The sequence below is a fragment of the Lampris incognitus genome, chromosome 13 (assembly GCF_029633865.1).
Source record: "Lampris incognitus isolate fLamInc1 chromosome 13, fLamInc1.hap2, whole genome shotgun sequence".
NCBI classification, from domain to species: domain Eukaryota; kingdom Metazoa; phylum Chordata; class Actinopteri; order Lampriformes; family Lampridae; genus Lampris; species Lampris incognitus.
This window is the reverse complement of record NC_079223.1, coordinates 18,627,746-18,650,984: the sequence shown is the minus strand read 5'-3', so window position 1 is coordinate 18,650,984 and position 23,239 is coordinate 18,627,746. Positions and strand designations below refer to the sequence as shown.

Sequence of the window (23,239 nt, the reverse complement as noted above, 5' to 3'; positions counted from 1 at the left end):
ATCTTGCCGATCCCTTACTTCACTCCGCCCTTTTTATTAGTTTTTTTAATTTTTATTATCATTTTAGTAAAAGGAATTGTGGAAATAATAAGATGACCTCTGTGCAACCAAATTAGTTTTTTGCCTACAAGGCCCCCGCCCACCCCATCCACCCTCCCACTTACCCTCTGTGAGGAATCTGGGTCTTTTTTTAGCGATGTGGTGTCTCCGCCAGGTGCTTACTGGCTGGCGTTCCTCTGGGTCGGAAATGAAGTCATGCTGGAAAGGCTCACTGGCAGGCAAATAGAAAACTCAGATTGCTTGTAGAGAGGCAAGTAAGAAATCTTGCCGCTTTGTTCTCCGAATAACACACACACACACACACACACACACACACACACACACACACACACACACACACACACACACACACACACACACACACACACACACACACACACACACACACACACACACACACACACACACACACACAGATTGTTGCTGAGAGGATACAGCTGCACGTCCATTGGAGGATTTTCTATGCGGCTGAGTCAGACTGAAATCAAATTGTTATATTTTGTTACCTTCCTTCTCTCTCTCTCTCTCTCTCTGTCTCTGTCTCTGTCTCTGTCTCTGTCTCTCTCTCTCTCTCTCTCTCTCTCTCTCTCTCTCTCTCTCTCTCTCTCTCTCTCTCTCTCTCTCTCTCTCTCTCTCTCTTCTCTCTCTTTCTGTCTCACCCTCTCTTTCTCTCTCTCTGTCTCACTCTCTCTGTCTGTCTCACTCTGTCAAATTCAAATTCAGTTTGCTTTATTGGCATGACTATAACAAAATACAGTATTGCCAAAACATTGTACAAATAACTACTAATAAATACTAAATAAATACTACTAATAATAGTAATATAATAATAAATACTGTCTCTCTCTGTCTGTCTGTATGTCTGTCTGTCTGTCTGTCTGTCTCTCTCCCTCTCTCTCTCGCCCTCTCCCTCTCTCTCTCGCCCCCCCCCCCCCCTCTCTCTCTCGGACTGTTTCTCCGTCCATCTCTCTTTTCTTTGCCTCACTCACACTCACTTCCTGTGTTGCATCCTTTCCTCCTTTTCTCTCGTTTGCATGCTCCCCCCATGTCTCATTTCCTGTCTTGTTCGCCATCAAAGTAGTTGATAGAGAAACCACATGTTCATTTTTAGGCACTGGATGATGTAATGAGAGAAAAGTTGATGAGAACCTGTGCCGTACTTGAGAGGATGAGGAAGATGAATCGACAAAATAAAACCAGGTCTTCTGAATGGTTGTAAGGCCGAAATGCATAAAGAAATCCATCAGAGTTGTTCAAAATTAATTAAATCCTCAAGTATGGGCACAGTGAGGTTAAAGATTGAGATTTTGTTTTTGCTGATGATTCAAGTAAAAAAAAAAGTAATTTCTATTATGTTAATAAGACAGAAAGTCATCATTCAGCTGTCTGTATTGACGTCTTTGTTAAACAATACTATCAAAACTATCAAAACCAAAACTATCACCATTAACTAAAATAATGTTTGACTGCATCCCAGTAAATCAAGTCCACGTAAATAACCAGTGCAGTTTGTAACTGTATGGGTGGTTGTTTTCACATATGTGTTGTCCTTCATCTCATGTGACATGTGGAGTATTGCATCACCAGATGAGTCATCTGATCCTTACTCTTCATCACAGGCTTCATGGGTGGTTTGACATGCGGCACTGAGATGTGGTAGCAGGCTAGCAGGCCCCTGTTAACACTGGATTGAACATAGGCCTTGTATTGTACACTGATGAGCCGAAACATTATGATCACTCGCAAACAAGCCGAAGAATGTTGTTAGGGGTGTGTCATACCGTATCGTTCACGATAATGCCCGTATAACTTTTAACATGATTAAAAAAAAATCATATTGTGGGAATGGCGATATTCCGACTTGTTGACATAATGACGTCATACCGCTATGCACGGTAACACGTATGGCTGAAAGTTAGTTAGGGAAAGGAGTTAGTTCCAAAAAGGGGAGCGACTTCAGTTGTTTGGAAGTGGTTTGGTTACAAAAGATCAGATGTACAACAAACCACGGTAATATGTAAGAAGTGCAAGCAGACTGTAACAACAAAAGGGGGCAATACAACAAACTTATTCCACCACCTCAGCAGAAGCACCCGGTTGAGTACGAGGAGAGATAGAAATCCCGTGAGGAGAGCTCAACAGACAGCTGATGTGGGTTATGAGCCAAGCAGACAAACTTTACTGGCTCAGTGTAGCATCACTGAATCGTTGGCAAGTTGTACTCTGTATCACAGAAAAACCAGACGCTGGGAAGAAATTACCGAAGCCATCCAAACAGTTGAGAAAGAAGGCTTCAAACAGCTTGTTAGAGAGACCATTTTTGTTTAGTTTTAACTGAATATTTGAAGGCAAACTGTTACATTTATGCTGTGGGGTGCTCTCAGTCAGCAGTGGTGAGTACCTACTGACAGTGGTCCAAGGAGGGACGAACCGCAAACCAGCGACAGGGTGTTGGGCATCCAAGGCTCATCGATACACAAGGGTAACAAAGGCTATTCCGTCTAGTCCGAATCAACAGAAGGTCTACGGTTGCACAAGTCACAGAAAATTTTAATGATGGTTAAAGGAGGAATGTGCCACAACATAGTGTACTGCACCCTGCTGCATATGGTGCTGCATGTCCATTGTCGAAAGTGCCTACAGTGGGCACATGAGCGTCAAAACTGGACCATGGAGCAATGGGTAAAGGTTCGATGTATCCCATTTTCTTTTAGATCACATGGATGGCCTTGTACATGTGCACCATTTACCTGGGGAAGTGATGGCACCAGGATGCACTGTGGGAAGACGACAAACCGGTGGAGACAGTGTGATGCTCTGGGCAATGTTCTGCTGGGAAACCCTGGGTCTGGCCATTCATGTGGACATCAATTTGACACGTGCCACCTACCTAAACATTATTGCAGACCAGGTACACCCCTTCATGGCAATGGTATATTCCCTGATGGCAGTGGCCTCTTTCAGCAGGGTAATGTGTTTGAGGAACATGATGAAGTGATCAAGGTGTTGCCCTGGCCTCCAAATTCTCCAGTTCTCAAACATCTGTGGGATGTGCTGGACTGAGAAGTCCGATCCATGACTGCTCCACCTCGCAACTTACAGGACTTGAAGGACCTGCTGCTAATGTTTTGGTGCCAGAAACCACAGGACACCTTCAGAAGTCTTGTAGCGTTCATGCCTCGGTGGGTCAGCTCCGTTTTGGCGGCACACGGAGGACCAACAGCCTATTAGGCAGGTGGTCATAATGTTTTGGCTCATCATTGTATGTCATTGATGCAAGAGTGATGTTTATTTACTGTATGGGAGGGGGGTTGGTGGCGTAGGGGTCGACAGATGGCAGGCGCGATTTACCACCCTACCTCTGAATGTGTGTCAGTCGTTTAAACTGTTGCCTAACTGCCTTTGTTTGAGTGTTTAAGAGGGTTTTATTGTGTCAGCTTGTGCTTGTGTGGCGCTGTCGGCCTTAATGAAGCGTCGTGATGAGGTGGCCCTGAAAAGGAATGTAGGCTACTGATTTGCCAGCGGCACAGATATGCTGTAACGTTACAGCTGAACATTGAGATCTGGGACTTTGATTTGCTGAGTAATGAGGACCCCAGCATTTTGCTTGAACGTTGAGAAAGCAAAAGGCAATTTCATTAAATGCATTTAAATTGAATAAAAATTGCCGAAAGACGTTTTTTTCCCTCTATTTTGTCTCTTCCTGATGCTAAATATGTATGGATTCTCAAAACAATTAACTGTCCATAAGTAGCTATGTGCTCAGAATGCACATCTACATAACACGGTTTTGACCCACAGCATTTGGCTTTAGTTTTTTTTTGTTTTTTGTATTAGTTTCAAAGTTCATGTTTGCTAAACGTATCAATCAAATATTGTGTTATGGCTATGAAAAATAGGCACATTAGATTAAACATATTAAACATAAAATGTGGGTTTACTTTTGTGGGAGTATAAGAGTAGTATATGTTATTAATGAAACAAAAGTCTCCTTTTAGTTTAGTTAACTTGATGACCCAGATGGAAAGACATTTGTCGCAGCAGGGCGTGTATGTGTTGTTATGTTGTAGTAATGTGTCACAATGGATATGAATGGAGCACGGGTGATCTTGAGGCTCTCTGACTGTAGAGAAAACCCCCTAATCTGACTTTCTGCCCATCAAAGACGTGCACATACATAGACACACACACACATACACAATACACATCCTGCCCCTCCTCCCCCACGCAAAGAGGCTTTGGCTGCTTTGCTTGCAGTGAGTGACCTGATTGTGTGTGTGTGTGTGTGTGTGTGTGTGTGTGTGTGTGTGTGTGTGTGTGTGTGTGTGTGTCAGCATATTTGTGTGTGCATGCATGTATGGTTGTTTTTGATGCAGATTAGTGGGTCATGGTGGCATAGCCAGGCACATGTTGGGAGTTTTTTTTTATTTTTCCAGACAGTAGTCTCACAATGTGGCGCACTCCTCCCCTAGTTCTTTAAAAATGCAGTGGATTATTTCTCCAATTTCTCCTTTTCAGTCTTCGTACCAGTTTGAGTGGGGCAGGAGTAACTGGGTCTACTTATCTCCTGCCACAGGGTGCTTTCTGAGAGCAGCCATTTCACAAGTTGGTTTGTATTTTAGGGTTATTCCGGGTACTCAGATTCTCCTGAAGATAAAGCAAAAAGCGTTTTTGGAATGACATGAAAAGTATATTCTTTCTTTGTGCCCAAGCCGGTGCTCGGCAGTTTAATTGTTCTCTTACAGTGCGATCCATGGGTATCGACTAACCTCGCCAGCCATCTGGACGCACTCACGCCTTTTCAATTCATAATGTTCCCAGACTGAACAAGTAGATGTAACATGCAGGTGCAACAGAGTGTGTACACACGCCACATGACTAATGTGAATCAAATAAAACTGACGGTTGAGTGAATGGAGGTAGCCTTGTGTTTGCTCTCCAGTGGCTTAACGCTTGTCCATCCTCCATTCACAGTTCACAGCAAGCTGGCTGCCTGCCCAGTGTTGGTGTCCTCCTGTGCCTCACGGGCTGCCCATCCACTTGCCTGTCTTGTTGGCCAGGCATGTTGGCACTGTGTCCTCCAGCACCCTTGCCAGTCACAGGTGACATGAAAGGCTCTTGGGAGCCCTCTGAGCCCTACTAGCTCATAATCTTCTTATCAAGGATGTCCTCTTTGTTCTCGCACTCATCGCCTTTGATTTTGCGAGAGTTTATAGATGAAGATTTGTGCTAAGTAAACTTCATACAAATTATCATGATCTTTTTTTTCTCCACACAACTTTTTTGTTTGCTCTCCGTGTTCAGTGGATTCACAGTTTTGTGCCATATTATTCTGGCAGTACCAGGATTGGGCAGTTGGGAGACAAGGGAGTTGGTGTGTAACATTCGTGGCCTTTAAATCAAGGATCAGTCACGTGAAGACAGACACCCATCTAGCATCTTTCTGTTATCCCTCTCACGCAATTTCACCAGGGCACCCGGGCAGGCGTGCATTTAAATAGGTCCTAAGCCCTCCGAGTTCAATGATCTTGTAGAAGGAGAAAGGCATGCATGAGCTAGCAACAGGGGCTAATCTCAATATCATTACGGTTATTACAGCAGAGGCTTACGTCTTGTGTCAACACACGCCTTCTTCGCGTGTGTGTTTACGACCGCCCGGGCTCGTGTGAGTCTCAACAGAACCTGCTTTCTGGGGCTAATCCGGGTTGCATATCCGTGGTGGGAATGTGTTAAGCGGAGCGGCAGCAGTTTAAGATAAAGCTTTTCAATCAAAATACTTAAGTCCCCACTTCTGCTCCATCTGTAAGAAGACTTCCTATCAATACCAGCCCTTTCAATATCAGTGTTTGTGTCATTGTGTTTGTCACCCCCCCCCCCAGAAAAAAACAGTCGGTGACTCCCTTAAACGACAGCTAGCTTCATGATAATGTCTAGAATCAATAAGAGGGTGGGAGAAGATGGTGAATTTCATCATTGCACTGTGAAGCCTCTGCGACAAGGAGATCCACTGCAATGGCTCATATCTGTTTTGACTGGTGAAAACCACAGCCCCCGTTCAAAGGTAGAACAGACACAATGGACACGAATAACGATATGTGAATAAAACTACGGTTTTCTGGAGTAGTGTACCTCAACGTAACGTTGTTAGTGCAGGCGAAGTATTCACAACCTTTCACTGTGTTGAAGTCAGTAAGAGAAGAAAATATTAACTGCTATTTTACAAGGAAGCAAAAGGAAGACTGTCTCTCAGAAAACTTGATTTTGCCACCCAGTGACTGCAGGGATAGGCTCCAGCATCCCCGTGACCCTGAGAGCAGGATAAGCAGTTCGGATAATGGATGGATGGATCCATGGTAGTGGATTCATTATTTTTACCATCAACTGTTCAAAGTGAAAAATGAGCAAAAAGCATGTGGGTGGCTAACATCACAGAAAAGCTTGTAGGAGATAATGAATTAGCAACAAATTAGCTCGTCAAACTTCTTTTACAGTCACACCGCTTTTTTCTAGTATAAAAATGTAATTCACTTTAGCTGAATAAAAACACATTTCGTAAATGTAATCTCACGTAAGATCTAATGTAATGTAGGATCAGTTTGTTAATTTTCCACATTGTCCATATTTATCATATCATTTCTCCTCTCCTTTCCTCTCTGTCTCCCTGCAGTACTGTGTGATTCCATGCCCTTCTATGCCATCGCTGGCATCTAATGGAAGAAAAAGTGCCTGCCAGGTCTACCATGGTATCCAGACTGCCTAAATTCGGAGCTCGCTCCTCAACCGGAGGCTTAAGCCCTATGTCAAATGGTTCCCCTCAACCGACCACCCCTACCCCAGAAGGCAAGACAACCCCTCCTGGAACGCGCCCCAATGGAGTAGTCCGCACCCCTTCTTTTTCCCTGAAATGGAGGAGAGAGGTTGGAGGAACTCCCACCAACCCCAGCAGCCCTGAGGATAGGGCCTGTGAGGACAAGGCTCAGAGTCAGCTCCCCTCATTGGGGAAGGAGGTGAAAAGTGGCCCTCCAGGGACCCCAAAGATGCGGAGGCCTTGTCCTTCACTGCTATCCATTTCTAGCCCCAAGGCCATCCCCAAGCAGGCGTCTAAGGCCGGTCCCAAAGCAGGGGCCAAGCTGGCTCAGAGCCCGCTGAATGGAATCCCTAAAGTGAGCCAGAATGCCTCCAGCGCTCCCACTCGACCCGGGTCGATGTCTGGCTCAGACTCCAGGCTGGCACGCCCGAGGATCGGCTCGGGCACTCCCCGCAGCAGCTCTCAGGACAGCCTTTCTCAGTCCAGTGACAGCCTGAAGAGCCTGGCGCTAGACAATATGGTGCGCTCGCACAGCTTCACACATTTCAAGCAGATTCCCTCGCCCACCAGCCTGCCCATGACACGATCCTTTTCCTTCAACCGAGCTGTGGAGCTGGCCAAGCCACTGGCCAACACTCAGCTCCGGCCACCCCGTAGCAGCTTCCTCAAACCACCCCAGCTGAGCAACGGCAGAGTAGGCCTGGGACTGGGAGGCCTGAGTGGAAGCCTTGGAGGTGGAGGGGGTCTGGGGGGAAGTCTTGGTGGGCTCCAGTTCAGCAGAACACCTCATGGTGTTGGGTCCCTTTCGTCCCCCTCCCCCTCCCCCTCTCCCTCCACCACACCCACCACTCCCAACACCATGAAGAAGGCCCTGCTCCCGAGCTGTGTGCTGGCCAAGCCAGCAGGCAGCAGTGGGGGGTCTCTGGGTTACCGGCTGGCCAAACAGCAGAAGCCTCTGTTCACAGGCCGGGTGAAGGGGGATGTCCGGCCTGCAGCTTCCACTGTGAGTGTGGATGGACCAGGGACAGAAATACAAGTTGAGTGTACTAGTGAGGCCAAGAAAGCAGACTTGCACAGTGACAGTGATCAAAGCTCTGGAGGTGGTGGACAAGACAGATGTGCAGGAGGGAGCGTTCTCAGGGAGAGATCTGCCCAGATGATAGGAGAGACCCTAGAGGACATGTCCCTGTCTTCTGCTTCTTCTCTAGAGCGGGGGGACACCAGTGAGGAGTTTGTTGATGAATCTGACAGCGTGGGGGATGGACTCAGCGATGGCGACCTGCCTGATAACACAAAGAGTGGTGATGCCACCCAGAGCCGACTACGCTGCTTTCTTAATGAGACTATGGACTGGGCCAGCATGGCCCTGGCAGGTAATAGAAATATCTGTCTGTCTGTCTGTCTATCTATCTATCTATCTATCTATCTATCTATCTATCTATCTATCTATCTATCTATCTATCTATCTATCTATCTATCTATCTATCTATCTATCTATCTATCTATCTATCTATCTATCTGTCTAATCTTATCGATCGATCTATCTATCTATCTATCTATCTATCTATCTATCTATCTATCTATCTATCTATCTATCTATCTATCTATCTATCTATCTATCTATCTATCTATCTATCTATCTATCTATCTATCTATCTATCTATCTATCTATCTATCTATCTATCTATCTGTCCAACTGTACATCCATCTCTCTCTCTCTCTCTCTCTCTCTCTCTCTCTCTCTCTCTCTCTCTCTCTCTCTCTCTCTCTTTCTCTCTCTCTCTCTAGTAAAATGGAAGTTGAGATCATAGTTTGGTAGCTTTTCAGGCTTTCACACTCAGTAGTGCATGTAATCAAATGTTTTACAAGTATCACAGCAATTATTTCAACTAGAAACTAATGTGTGTGTGTGTGTGTGTGTGTGTGTGTGTGTGTGTGTGTGTACGTATGTGTGCGGTGATGTTTATGTGTACAACCTTCAGGGCATAGCAAAGAGGTGACTGTGCAGGGCTCTCAGAGCCAACTGGTCCTGTCCCCAGAAGGTCCTGACCTCCTCCCGGGCTCCTCTCTGGAGCTGTCTCCCTCCAACAGCTCGGGGGGTACCTATATGTGGGATGAAGAAGGACTTGAGCCGCTGGGGGGCCCTGGGGCACATCCCTATGACAGCTATGATGACTCCGAACTCAACAGCACGGTGAGTACGCACATCCACCTCACTGAACTTAAATCCAATAATATACACAGCAAAAGTTCAACTTTTTATTTCCCAAATTTTATTTTTCAAATGCTTGTGAATCTAAATAATTTGGGTTCAGGTAATTCAATTCATATTCATTGCGGTTTCACTTCATTTTAGACGTTTTATGAAATCGATTTAAACAAGACACAAAGGACTTTTTATACAATTATAAAGCTGAGTTGTGATCATTGCAAGTTTTGTGTGACTATGATTATTTGTGAGACTAATGTATTTTGATTTATGTGATTTATGATTATTTGTGAGATTATTGTGATTTTAATAACTATATTATGGTTCTTTTTTGCATGGTTTCTTGTTTTAATTTGTCGAGTCTAGTGTAGAGGATCTGCATCCTGTTTCATTAAATGTCATTAAATTCATTAAATTTCATTAAAGACAATTTCAAGCAATAGAGTTAAAAAAAAGGCCATATGATCCAAGGAAACTTTTAGACAAGTAGATTTGTATTTTGAAGAGGGTGAATTATCACAACATACTGATTTTTTCCCCCTCTTGTTTGAAGAGAGAATATTTCTACTAAACTGAATGCCTTGTCGTGGACAGTGAGTGCATTTTCACAGTGCATATCCTACATTGATATGAAAGATGTGGGCATCACCAACTCTGACTGACTGTTGCCAACAAGCATCCCCCTTCTGTCTGCTTCCTCCCTTTGCATCAACTAACAAAATACAGCGTTGTGTATCACACGATGGCAAAGGAGATGGAAATCAGCCAAACGCCTTAGGGGTGACAATAAAACTGATGAGTTAAAGGGACACTTAGAAACTGTAATGGCTTGACGATTGGAAGTTGGCAAAAAAAAAGAAGAAAATAAATAGGCTTGAGTGACTTAAGTGGCAGGTTCATTTTCAGTGTACTTGGCTTTGGACGGAAAGGGGATAGAGTGAAAGAGTAAGAGGGAAAGGGTTGAACATTTTGACCATTAAGCTTTTATTCAGGTTAACCCCAGCCGTTTTAAGGTATTCCGAAGGCATTAGCAGTCACAGGCAGAATTACTTTTCCCTCTAATACTCAACCCCCGGTGGGCTGTAGGCTAAACCTGAACCCCGACATGTGGCTCGCATCTTTACCAGCATGACTTGCTGTACTTGAACTGCCTTACTCCATTAATCGATCCCCCTTCTAGAATACTCCTCCTCCCTTAAGTGAGCCGATTAAGTGAGCAGAAGAAAGGCTGGGGGAAAGCAAAAGGGCATGCATTTCCGACTAGCTCCCACTTCTCGTTTCATTCAGAGGCCTCCCTCTCTTCCTGGATGCTCCCTGACCTAGACACGGTCTTTATGTTGATAATCTGTCTGGGTTTTTTTTGCCTTTTCCCTGGTTCTGTGTTCCCGTGCCTTGGCGCCTGATCTCAGGAATGTTTAAAGAGTTTAATTAGCTGGATTAGGAAATGTATAATCAGCTTTGTGGTATACTTATTTTTCTTTTGATGGACCTCTATTTTATGTGGTGGCCATGCGATATAAAGACGTGAAAAAATGTGTTTGAACTGCCATCAGTATAGAGCAACGGCGGCTGCAGGAATCGGGAGGGAGATCAGCGTGTGCAGGCTTGCATGCATGTGTGTGTGTGTGTGTGTGTGTGTGTGGCTGTGTGTGTGTGGCTGTGTGTGTGAGCGTATGTGTTTTCATGGACGCCAACTGTCAACGTGAGCACACGTGCCTGTCATGTGGGTCTGATTAAGAGTCATTCCGTACGTCTCAACAAGTGAAGGTTTGTTGTTCGAGGATTACCTTATCTGAGGTCCTGTATGAGTCATCCTGATCCCATGGGGGAACTTTACTGAAGGCACTTCCTGGGGGGATTAATTCTCCGGCTGTGTGTGATGGCAACACAGAAAATCTGGTTAAAATGTACACAAACTTGCGTGAGTATTTCAGAAGGTCAAAGCGACGTCAGGATCCTGTGGTTCCAAACCTCCAGACGGGAACAGACAGCTCACACTGTAGTTTGGATAGTGTGCCAACATTTGGTTAGATAAAGTTAATGTAGTGTAAGATACGAAGTGGGGTGAAGATGAATAGGAAAATGTCAGAACAGCAACTGCTGAGGACCAAATTATGCATGGAGAAGGGTGGGTATCCATCACAACTATGCCACAGACTTTCTTTTTTTTTTTTTTACAGAATTACAGAACACTGAAAGTGGTAAAATAACATTGTGAGGTACTGTCTGGCAGTATCAATGTGAAAGTCATGCTGGCTGGTGGCTGCTCCACAACCTGCAAGGTTTTAGACCCAAAGTAGATTATGTACCATGTGACTGTTGAGATCTGTTGTGTCAGGAATGCAACGGAACAAAACGTTTAGACTTGGTTGCTGGATTTGAGAGACATATTGACAAAAGGGTAAAAAAAAAAAAAAAATCAACTCTTCTCTTCCACACTATTCTATTCTAGACACATTTCCAGGACGTATTCACTTTTAACACCCTGCGTGAAGGTCCATCTTATCTGAATTAGAGATGCACCAATTGCAATTTTCTTAGCTGATTCAGATGTTCGATTTTTTTGATCCGCCGATTCCGATTTTTTTTCCTAAGAACTATAACTGACAGCATACACAAACATGTTTGTCACTTTTCTTTAATGAAAAACTTTTTCTTTCGATTGTATGTTCATAATAAAAAACGGACTACTAAATAACTTTTACATTTTCTCCGAAACTGCACCAGTTTACAGGACCTTCTCTCACTCTAACAAATCTCAAAATAAAAAAGTGCTCCAGGTTACAGGACAGGGCTTTTTTGTGTGCAGATAAAATCCAATTGAAAGTGAATTGCCATATATCCCGCTTTATCTGACATGTTTTACAGAGGCTGCTGGTTTGAGGCTGGCTCTGTGCTCTCGCTAGCTTCAGTGTTAGCCGCTTTGCCTTTGCTAGCTTCTTCAAATTAGGCTTGTTCAGCGGGGTGATGGCTTTTTAAGTGTATGATGAAGTTTTGTCTTTATGCATGCTCAATAATCCAGGTTAGGAAACCGCAGCGAGATGAATCAGTTCATTTGGACACAGGTACTGCAGGTTCCCCTACCCTTATAAACAATACAGTGGTATAATGACCGAAACCAACGATCGATTTCATATGCAAATTGCGTGACCATTGATTAGAGGTACAATGGCCATGTGTACTATTCACAGAGGATTGGGGAATAGTCTTAGACCCCCCTCCCCCTCGTGCCTTTCTGACTAGACCAAGCTAGTCTAGCTTTCTGACTAGCTTGGTCTAGTTAGAAAGGCACCAACTGATGAAGCCTCTTGGATGAGAGGCGAAGCGTCTTCACGGATATATAACCAAGTCCAGTTGCACTTGATTCAATTCCTTTGGATAACCATGACCTGGATGAATGAGAACATTCACAGACTTGTGTGTGTGCGTGTGTGTGTGTGTGGCTGTGATGTTACTGTCAGTGCCACTGTGTGCATGATGTGAACCATCGTGTGGTGCATGTGTGTAAATTTGACCAGCACAGAATTGGATATATCGGAGACTGATGGGCCGCTCATCAGTCATGGCCGATCAAGCTGAAAATCGGCCAATTCCGGTCACCAGCCGATCGTTCGGTGCATCTGTAATCTGAATATTTGCCGAATATTCTCAGTGAGGTTTAAAACATTGATAGCAGAGGAACTGAATAGAGACAGACAGTCATAGCTTAAATAGTTAAGATGATAAGTTAACAGCGGAGGAAAGAAAGATCAACTCAAAGCAAAAGACAGAGAAAGAGAAAGACTGCTTTTTGGTGCGTGAACATCAACCCTATGCAGACTCTTCCTTTGAGAGGTCTAACTCCGCTAATGCTAATTAGATTAGAGGAAATTCAGCTTTTTAATTGGATGGATTTATCGCTCTCGCTCTCTCCCTCCTCCTCTTCATTGTTTCTCATCCCTCTCCAACCTTCCTCCCAATGAGAGAATAGTTCTTTCCTTATGTGAGAGAATATCTCATGGATGCAAGCCTGACACAGAGCAGAAGCAGTATCAGAAAATAATCAATAATTCCTTCGGAGGTATTTGTCCTGCCTGTCCTGCCTTGTTGGATTCTGCCTTAGTGTGGGAATGGGGAACCTCCTTGAAAGGATCCGTACAACTCTTCTCCTGTTTGCTGAAGGGGCACCGGTTTTAATGATCTGCCCGCTGCCGTGCAATTTTGCCGGTCAGACTCTCTCAGGGAAATTAGTGTCAGTACACAAAGCACGAGGAAAGCCTGCTACACCGTGTCATGAATAGCACTGCAAATCATGATGTTGAATTAGTTAGACATCACTGAAGGCTGGAAGATAAAACTACATAGCATGCACATGGTGTTACCTAAATTTGTATATTTTGTTATTTTATGCAACAATGGTGCAGTGATGAATACCGCCCACACGGGGGCACTGTGCATCCTTAGAACACCATGATGTTTTTGTGTGTGTGTGTGTGTATGTGTGAGTCACTGATTCACACATGGGGGCTGCCTGTGTTCAGCATAATGTTCCCATGATGTTCCCATGATGCAACATGTCATACAGTACAGGCTTTACAAAATTGGAGTGGTGACATGAAGGGCCCCAAGCTTCTCATGGTGACTGTCAATGCCTCCCTGGCCTCAACACAATTTATAATGCTTTGCCATGGCATTGATGGACCCAGGCAAGAAAATTCAAATTGATGCAAATGTTTGAAGCACCTTAGCCGTTATTCATTTTGTCAGACACTTGAACATTCAGAACAGTGAGGGGAAGGCATGAGAAACGCGCCCCCCCCTGCATATTTATAATATTTCTAACCAAGTATAGATAAACTCTGTCAGCAGTTCAGCACTTGGCCCTCCAAGTAATGCTTCTGTTACTGGGAACACTCTGGGGGGGGGGGGGGGGGGGGACGACGACTATGCCATGTTTGCCAACTTTCATCTTTTTCGAAACCAAAACCCACATCTCATTACATTTAAATGCTGTTGGATGAAGTTAGTCGGAGATGACGTAACCAGAATACATTCTCAGTAAAAAAATAAAATAATGAAAAAATAAGTTTGGGGTGGTAGCTGCGTGCTCGGTGGGGATGGGACTTTGTGTGCCTCTCTGAGTATCTCTCATTAAAACTGATATTTTTCCCCCTGAAAGCACAGCACACAAGTTCCTCTTCACAGCCTGCAGCATCAAATAGGAAACACCTAAACCTCTACCTTTTTAGTCCTCTTTTTTTCCCTCCTTAGAGTGTTTATCCCTCCCTGTCTCAGGTGGCCATCTGGTATTTTGCAGTTTTCTTTTTAGTTTTATTTTAACTCTGTTGCACGACTCTTGCAGTTATACCATCTCCCTCGCCTCCTATTTCTCTTCCCCACTCTTGGTTCTCACCCCCCCCCCCCCCGGTTCTGTAATCGCTTACCCACCTCACATCCAAACCCCTCATGTCAAAGCTGCTGAGCTGGTGGTGCTGCCCCTGATTTGTTTGTTTTGCCTCTAATTTTAGGCTTTTGTAGCAGTGAGTTGAGACAGGTCAATTTCATTAGTGTTTAAATTAGTGAATTGCTTAAGCCTTTTGTCTGCAAAGTGCTCAGCCATTGTGTAACACGGTGCCAGTAAGCCGACTCTGCTGTTGCATTGATTAGACCGGTGCCAAACCTGCTTTTGTTAGATGGGTTAAAATTAGCAGTGTTAGACATGCAAGGAAAACATGTTTTGTTTGTGTTTGTGTTAATCCATCCACTGCTTTTCTTAACACACACACAATCGCATGCACAAAACCAAAATCAAACACACACACACACGCACGCACGCACGCACGCACGCACACACACACACACACACACACACACACAAGCATGTGTTCATGACTGCTATGAACTGAGTCATTGCAGAAATTACAGGCTTCAGTCTCATCATCATTATCCCCCTGTCCTTTTGGTTTCCAACCATAGTCATGACCTATCATTTCACTCCCACCGGCTCGATTTTACCCCTCCTAACCGCTTAGACTCTAAGCTGCCCAGAGTTAAAGCTTTATTTCTAACGGCTTCAGTTGTAGACCAGTCAGAAAGAGTTCAGTGGAATTCGTTGCTATAAAATTTAGTTGAATTGCACTTTTATGACTGGCAAAGAGTCGTATATGTTGTACAAGTTTCCACTTGTGTATCTTATCATGCAACAAGCTGCTGCAGCCTTTTTGGTCTCGAATGCTCCGACATAAAACAGAATTGGTGTATTGTGACTCATAATGGAAGTCTCTCAGTCAGCTGGTGTGAGCCTTCTATTGTGTCAGATCATTTCTGTCAGATCACTCGAAGTGCTCCGATAGGTAAAAAGAGAGGACGGTTAGACTCCACGGTTGCATATTCAATTTGGTGGAAATCTATCCATCGCGCTTCACAGTACGATGAGGTCATTCTATTTTAGTACAAGTGGTCCCAGTGTGATCAAATCCCCCAACCCAGTCGGGTTTAGTGCTCTTCTCAGTTCACAGGAATGATTTTTTCCAGACTGGACTTGTCACTGTTGCTGGACAGTGAAACAAACTTTTTCACACCATCACTGATAAGTGATCAGCATGGTAGGTGAGTTGTTGTATGTGTATTTGTTTTACCCTTTCCCCAAACGGTAGCGATGGAGCAACAACACACACATTCACTGGTGTTGCTCGCATACCATGTGCCACTGAAAAACCCTCCAGCCTATTCTAGATCTTTCCTAACATAAGTGGAGCAATGTTGTACATGCTAATCATGTTTACCCATAAAGTGAAGAAGCCTGACTGACCCTTGACCTGTCTGCTGTTGTTGAGTTTCTGCTCTCTTATGTCACCACAACGACCTCTTTTCAGTAGCCTTGACAGTGAACTTCCCCCACTGTCATCCATCACCCTGACATTGTCAGTGCTCAAAGCAAGTCTCTTAACTGTCGCTGTAAAAGTCAATAAGGGCCTCGTAGCAACGAGAATCCTGCATTTCACACTTTGCAGAGCTGTGGCAAACAGTCATATTCAATAAGATAAAGACTGAGAATTAAGTGTCGGGGTAGGAAAATGTCCGTTCAACAGTAGCCAATGAGTCGGGTAATTGGATTGCAAAGAAATGTCACAACTATTGGGGTAGAGAACATATCCTTTATCAAAAAGACTGGCGAGTCCTTGTATAAAATGAAACTAGACTATTACGTACAGAGTCCCAATGTCACAGAAGTGTGGTTATAAAATGCTTACGCACACACTGTAAGAGTACGAGAGCACACTACTCTGACAGCTGATCCACCTCTATCCTGATACACTGTATTAGCTCTCATGAAGAATTTAAGTAATGGGATTGAGAAACTGTCACGGTCTGAAGTTGTTCCCATGGCGGGACGTACATGTTAAACTAGTGTTGACCTTTAAAAAGAGTAAAGGTCTTGGGGAAATGTGTTAGGAACATTTGATTAAGTAACCCTCTCTGATAGAGTATCTCTTCTGTGACTTGGCGAGGAACAATTTTAAATGTGCCAAGTTGAAAAGACCAGTCAGTGTACTTGGTATGAGGCAAAAGAGACAGAGAGAGAAGAGAGAGAGTGAGGGATCTGCCTGAAAACCTCTCTATCTAAAACCTATTGAATTTAAACTCTTATTTAAAGCTGAACTTTGTGGGGTTTTTTATGGAGTTGTTGTTCGAGCTGAAAATGAGTTGCCCTCTTTGCCTGATTGCATGTCAAGATGATCATTTGAATTCAGCTCACGACCACATAATCCCAATGTCCAACAAAGATCCCCAATAGATACTTCCAAATAACTCTATGGTGTTTGGTGGAATTCAATTTTCTTTAATGACGTTTTGTTAAACTTTGCAGTGGCTGTCACACATAGATACCTTTGTGTCGAGGTCATTCAAGGGTGAACTGTCAACGCAAGAGAAGTTTGGCTGCAGAACATTCCCAGTTGGTTTTAAGGTTTTAATCAGTGTTTGATACGGGCGTTTTTGTTTGAAGTCTTGACTGGTTTTATGTTTGGAGCATTGTGTGCGCCATGAAGTATAATAAGTGAAGACCTTCCCTCGGCTGATTAAATATTGAATGCTGCTCACGCCACGAGGTTTATTGGTTTTCTCACGTACAAGTGAGTTGTCAAATTTCGATATTGCTAGCACTTCTTATAGCTATTCCACCAGTGAGAGCTATATTTAAAGTGCACGACTCTGTTTAAATTGCCTCATGTCATCATTGTTGTTCAGGCACATGCTAATATTTCACATTGTACTTCATGGATACTCTAACCAGTAGGGTTCATTATCAGGTGACTTGGCAATCAATTCCTTGATGTGGTAGTACCAACAGTGACTCAGCTAAATTTTTTATCTATAGCCATAATTTACAGTTTTTCTCGATTGGTTAAGCACAAAAAGTGGTTCCTGTAGCACAAAAACCCACACCCTTACATCATTCCCAAAAAACACAAACATATTTCCCATAACCGTAAACACTATTCACCTGTTTCCACACGTTTCCATATTCAAACCTCTTTCTGCAAAACCTTACACAAAAGTGGCCAGATAAACCATTCATTGCACTATATGTTCAAATACATGCTCTCTATATAATTAACTCAAGTCATCAAAACCTAAACTCAACGAGCACACCTTCCTCCAGGAGCAAATGCTAAGCCTCAAAATTGTTACTACACCAGTCAGAATTGCAGGGTCAATAAATAGGGCACAGGGGCATGTTTAGTGCTTTGGAACAATGGATCCAAACAATACTGAAGTTGCAAGACAAGAGAGTGGAAGAGGACGAGGGTGAGGAAGAGGACGACAACAACAAGTAATCTCAGATGAAATCCCTGTCACCCTAGTTCATCATGTGCTCATAAATGGGAGGACTAAGAGAAGCTGGGTAGCTAGTACAACCCGACCTAAGCCATTACTCGGTTGTGCGTACTTTCAGAAAGGAAAACAGGTAATTTGCCTTGTTGTTACTGTGATACATGTAATGTTGTAGTGCGTATAGACTGAATCTCCACTTTGTTCTCAGTGTAGTATTTACCACAGTAATGGATGACCCTATGTCGGTAATGGTCAAATTTCATTGTTGTAGAACTGAGAGGCGGCCATCTATTGGAGGTAGGCAGAGACTTCTCACAGCTGAGTAGGAGACTGCCCTGTTGAATATGGTGATTGCCAATAATGCCATCAGTTTGAGGGAAATTCAAACCCAGATAGTTGAAGACCAGGTAGCCTTCCAAGGAAGTGACAGCATCAGCACTTCCATCATTGACCAGATTGTTCAGAAGAACCACATAAGGACAAAGTAGCTGTACCGTGTGCCTTTTGAAAGGAATTCAGAATTAAGGAGCAACGATTACAATATGTGCAGATAATTGCTATACTGTACAGAATTTTTACTGTATGTAGAGTACGGCCCATCCCTCCTGCATATTAATACAGTACTTTATAGTATTGTGTTACAGTAACTCCAGTACACAATCTTTTATTCCAGTACAGTAGTACACTACAGTACTGTGTTTGTAGTACAGTAAAGTATGTGTTTTGTGACTGCTGTAGAGAATCTTAGAGCTTGATACCATGGCGGACCCACATGAGTACATCTTCATCAATGAGGCAGGGTTCAACCTAACAAAAAGGTGCAAATGGGGGCACAACATCATTGGTCACCATGTCATCATACAAGTTCCTGGCCAGAGGAGAGGCAACGTTATCCTATGTACAGCCATCAGCAATCGTCGCATCCTCTGCCACCATGTCAGAGTGGGTCTATACAATACTGCACAACTCCTTCAATTTCTAGATCAGCTGCACAATAACATTCTTCAGCAGAGCAAGCCCAATCTGTTGTCATTTAGGATAACATGAGTTTCCATCAGGCTGTTCTGGTTTGTGCCTGGTTCAATGGCCAACCCAGTTTCACTGTTCTTTTTTTCCCAGCATATTCTCCATTTGCGAATCTGATTGAGGAATTTTTCTCAGCATGGTGGTAGAGAGTTTATGACTGCAACCCCTATGCACAGCAAAACCTCCTGGAGGCAATGGTGGATGCCTGTGTTAATGTGTCTATGGAGTCTATCCAGGGTTTTCTAAGGCACACAAGGGCATTTTTTTTCCCATGCTGCCTGGCAAGAGCAAACAAAATGTATGATGTTGATGAGATATTATAGCCTCACCCAGACCTGAGATGAGATGATGAGAATGTTGATGCTGATGCTGAGTAACCTGTACATTTGCTGCTTTTGGAAATAAAGCTTTTGGAAATTGGGTATTTTACTATGCATGGACTCTTCCTTAAATGTTTTGTCAGTGTGACAGCTCAAAGGTCAGATTTTGACCAAAACATCATATACAGTATTATTCCCTTATCAACTAATGTAAGCAGTATTTATTACAGTACTGATTTGAATTTCTCTCGCCAAGGTGTCCCTGAAAAGGTTATCTGGATACAGTGTTACAGTATTACAGTTTCATTTAACAGTCACTTTTATCCAAAGCGACGTACATCTGAGAGTTAATACAACACAAGCAAGGATCTAGTCAGGGGGCTACAATGCAAGCAAGTGCCAAAAATCTAGGTTCAAGTCCAATAGGGCATAAGTGTCAACAGGCAGTGTACAAAGGCAATGCATAAGGTTTATTGAAGCATTTTTTTTCATGTTTCGTGAAAGAGCTGGGTCTTTAGCTTCTTCTTAAAGATGGAGAGGGACTCAGCGGATCAAATGGAGTTTGTAACTCGTTCCACCACCGGGGAACTACAGAAGAGAAGAGCCTGGCTAGTAAATTAGGGCCCCGTTGTGGTGGAAGTGCCAGGCGCCATTCATTGGCAAAGCATAGTGAGCGAGACTGAGTGTAGACCGGAATGCGGGAGTTCAGGTAGGCGGGAGTTGATTTAGTTGCTGCTTTGTAAGCGAGCATTAAGGTTTTGAATTTGATGCAGGCAGCAACTGGGAGCCAGTCAGTAACAGCAAGAGTTAAAGGGAAGGCTTACAAGATGGTTGTCAGACTAATTATGTTATATGGTTTAGAGACAGTGGCACAGATGAAAAGACAGGAGGTGGAACTGGAGGTGGTAGAGTTGAAGATGCTAAGATTTTTATTTGGAGTGACGAAGAAGGACAGGATTATCCATCCATTATCTGAACTGCTTATCCTACTCTCAGGGTCGCAGGGATGCTGGAGCCTATTCCAGCAATCATTGGACGGAGGCGGGGGGACACCCTGGACAGGCCGCCAGGCCATCAACAGGGCCGAAAAACACACACCACACACACACGCACGCACGCACGCACGCACGCACATTCGTACCTAGGGGGAGGAAACCCACGCAGACATGGTGAGAACATGCAAGCTCCACACAGAGGATGACCCGGGATGACCCACCAAGGTTGGACTACCCCGGGGCTCGAACCCAGGACCTTCTTGCTGTGAGGCGACTGTGCTAACCACTTCGCCACTGTGCCAGCACAGGATTATAAATGAGTATATTAGAGGGACAGCTCAGGTTGGACGGTTTGGAGACAAAGCAAGAGAGGCAAGATTGAGATGGCTTGGACATATGTGGAGGAGAGATGCTGGATATATTGGGAGAAGGATGCTGAATATGGAGCTGCCAGGGAAGTGGAAAAGAGGAAGACCAAAGAGGAGGTTTATGGATGTGGTGAGAGAGGACATGCAGGTGGCTGGTGTGACAGAGGAAGATGCAGAGGACAGGAAGAAATGGAAACTGATGATCCTCTGTGGTGACCCCTAATGGGAGAAGCCGAAAGTAGTAGTAGTGACGTGCTGTTTTGGGTTGGCTGAAGACCAGACGCCCCGCTGCATTCTGGATCATTTGCAGAGGTTTGAAAGTGCATGCAGGGAGACCTGCCAGTAAGGAGTCGCAGTAGTCAATGAATGATATTACAAGAGCCTGTACCAGAAGTTGTGTTGCTCAGACAGGTAGGGTCTAATTTTCCTGATGTACAGGGCAAATTGGCATGACCGAGCAATCAAGTCCACGTGAATCTTAAAGGTTAGTTGGTCATCAATCATGACACTCAGGTTTCGGGCAGACCTTTTGGGCATGAATTGGGTTGATCTGAGCTGGATATTGATCTGTTGTAAGGATGGACTGGCTGGGATGACAAGGATCTCAGTCTTAGATGGGTTAAGCTGAAGGTGGTGTTCTTTCATCCATGCAGAGCTATCAGCAAGGCATGACGATATCCATGCTGAGACTGTGAGGTCATCTGGTGGGAATGATAGGAAGAGCTGGGTATTGTAAGGATACCAATGGTATGAGAAGCAATGGGAGTGGTTGATTGTACCAAGTGAGGTGGTGTATATCGAGTAGAGAAGGGGGCTGAGCACTGACCCTTGAAGTACCCCTGTGGATAAGCCATAAATTTTGGACACTTCTCCCCTCCAAGCTACTCTAAAAGATCTCCCTGAGAGGTAGGACAGGAACCAGCTGAAGGCAGATCCCGAGATACCAAGCTCAGTGAGCGTGGAGAGGAGGATTTGGTTGTTAACTGTGTCAAAGGCAGCTGACAAATCTAGCAGCAATAAAGCTGAGGACTGACTAGCAGCTCTAGCCAAACGCAGTGATTCTATTACCGACAGGAGTGCAGTCGCAGTAGAGTGACCCTGCTTAAAGCCAGACTGATTTGAATCATACAGATTGTTCTCAGAAAGGAATTCAGAGACTTGGTTAAAGACCGTGCATTCAAGTATTTTTGATAGAAAGGGTAGGAGTGAAGCCAGTCTGTAGTTTTCAACCTGGGCATGGTTGAGAGTAGGTTTTTTGAGCAGCGGGATGATCCGAGCTTGCTTAAATGCAGTGGGGAACACACCCGTTGCAAGTGAGGAGTTGATGATATGTGTGACTGCAGGGTTAAGTGCAGGGGAAATGGTCTGTAGGCGGTTGTATGGTATCTGGCCCAGCGGACAGGTAGTGGGACGAGAGTCCAGTAGAAGCTTGGAGACTTCCTCCTTGGTCAGGGGTAGAATGAGGTGAGTGAAGCACTGTTAGCTGGCAGCGGCAGACAGAGTTGTTCAGGCTCAGAGAACTGATTACTGATGACAGAAATCTTATCAGTATCCAGCCAATTACCCCACTCCTCTGAGCCATCCTGGTCATTGCTCCACCCCCTCTGCCAATCCGGGGAGGGCTGCAGACTACCACATGCCTCCTCCGATACATGTGGAGTCGCCAGCCGCTTCTTTTCACCAGACAGTGAGGAGTTTTGCCAGGGGGATGTAGCATGTGGGAGGATCACGCCACTCCCCCCAGTTCCCCCTCCCCCCCAAACAGGCGCCCCAACTGACCAGAGGAGGCGCTAGTGCAGCTATCAGGACACATACCCACATCTGGCTTCCCACCTGCAGACACAGCCAACTGTGTCTCTAGGGACGCGTGACCAAGCCGGAAGTAACACGGGGATTCGAACCAGCGATCTCCGTGTTGGTAGGCAACGGAATAGACTGCCACATTACGCACACAAAACTTTGGGGTCAGTGGCTCAGGAGGCAGAGCAGGTTGTCTAGTAACTGGAGGGTTAATGGTTCACTCCTCAGCTTCTCCTGGCAAAAATGCCGAGGTGTCCCTAAGCAAGACACCTAACCCCTAACAACTTTGCATGTTTGACATCAACATCAAGTGTGTATGTGAATGTAATGCATTAATCAATTATCCCCGCCAGGCGGATGTGTGTGTATGTATGTGTGTGTGTTTGCCTGTCTGTCCACAGGTAAGCTTGCATACTACTGGACCAGTTAGCCTAATTTTTTTTGTGCATAGTTATGACTGTATGTTGAAGAACCTCTCTTGGTTGCAGTGATTCAAATTCTTTGAAAAACATTTGTTCTCGCTACCGCCGCTGCCCTCTCTTCATTCACTCTCTAGCTTGTTCGATCAACGCTGTTCTTTGTCGCTGCCCAATGTGAGTCAGTCGCGTGCATACATACGCATGCACGACTCACATCTACGGTTGACTCGGATTGGGCAGCAACATGATCAAAAGTTGTTAAAAGAATTTTGATAATCCAAAAAATGTGAAAGTTATAAAAGAACAACTCCCTCTAGGTTGCGGTCAAAACAGGAAGTGTTGCATATTCTTGTCGCTGTGAGTCACGCATGAGTGAGCCTAAATGGTTTACCCAGATTTACCATATTATGAAAATAA

General features: G+C 44.5%; 1 protein-coding gene across 1 annotated transcript in view; it reads left to right on the top strand.

Annotated features, from left to right (window-relative positions):
- Positions 1–23,239, top strand: part of ccser2a (coiled-coil serine-rich protein 2a) — a 96,322-nt gene that overhangs the window by 22,822 nt on the left and 50,261 nt on the right. The window contains 2 exon segments of the mRNA XM_056292118.1: positions 6,728–8,241; positions 8,851–9,062. Coding sequence (XP_056148093.1) covers positions 6,771–8,241; positions 8,851–9,062 — 1,683 coding nt within the window. The 5' untranslated portion in view covers positions 6,728–6,770.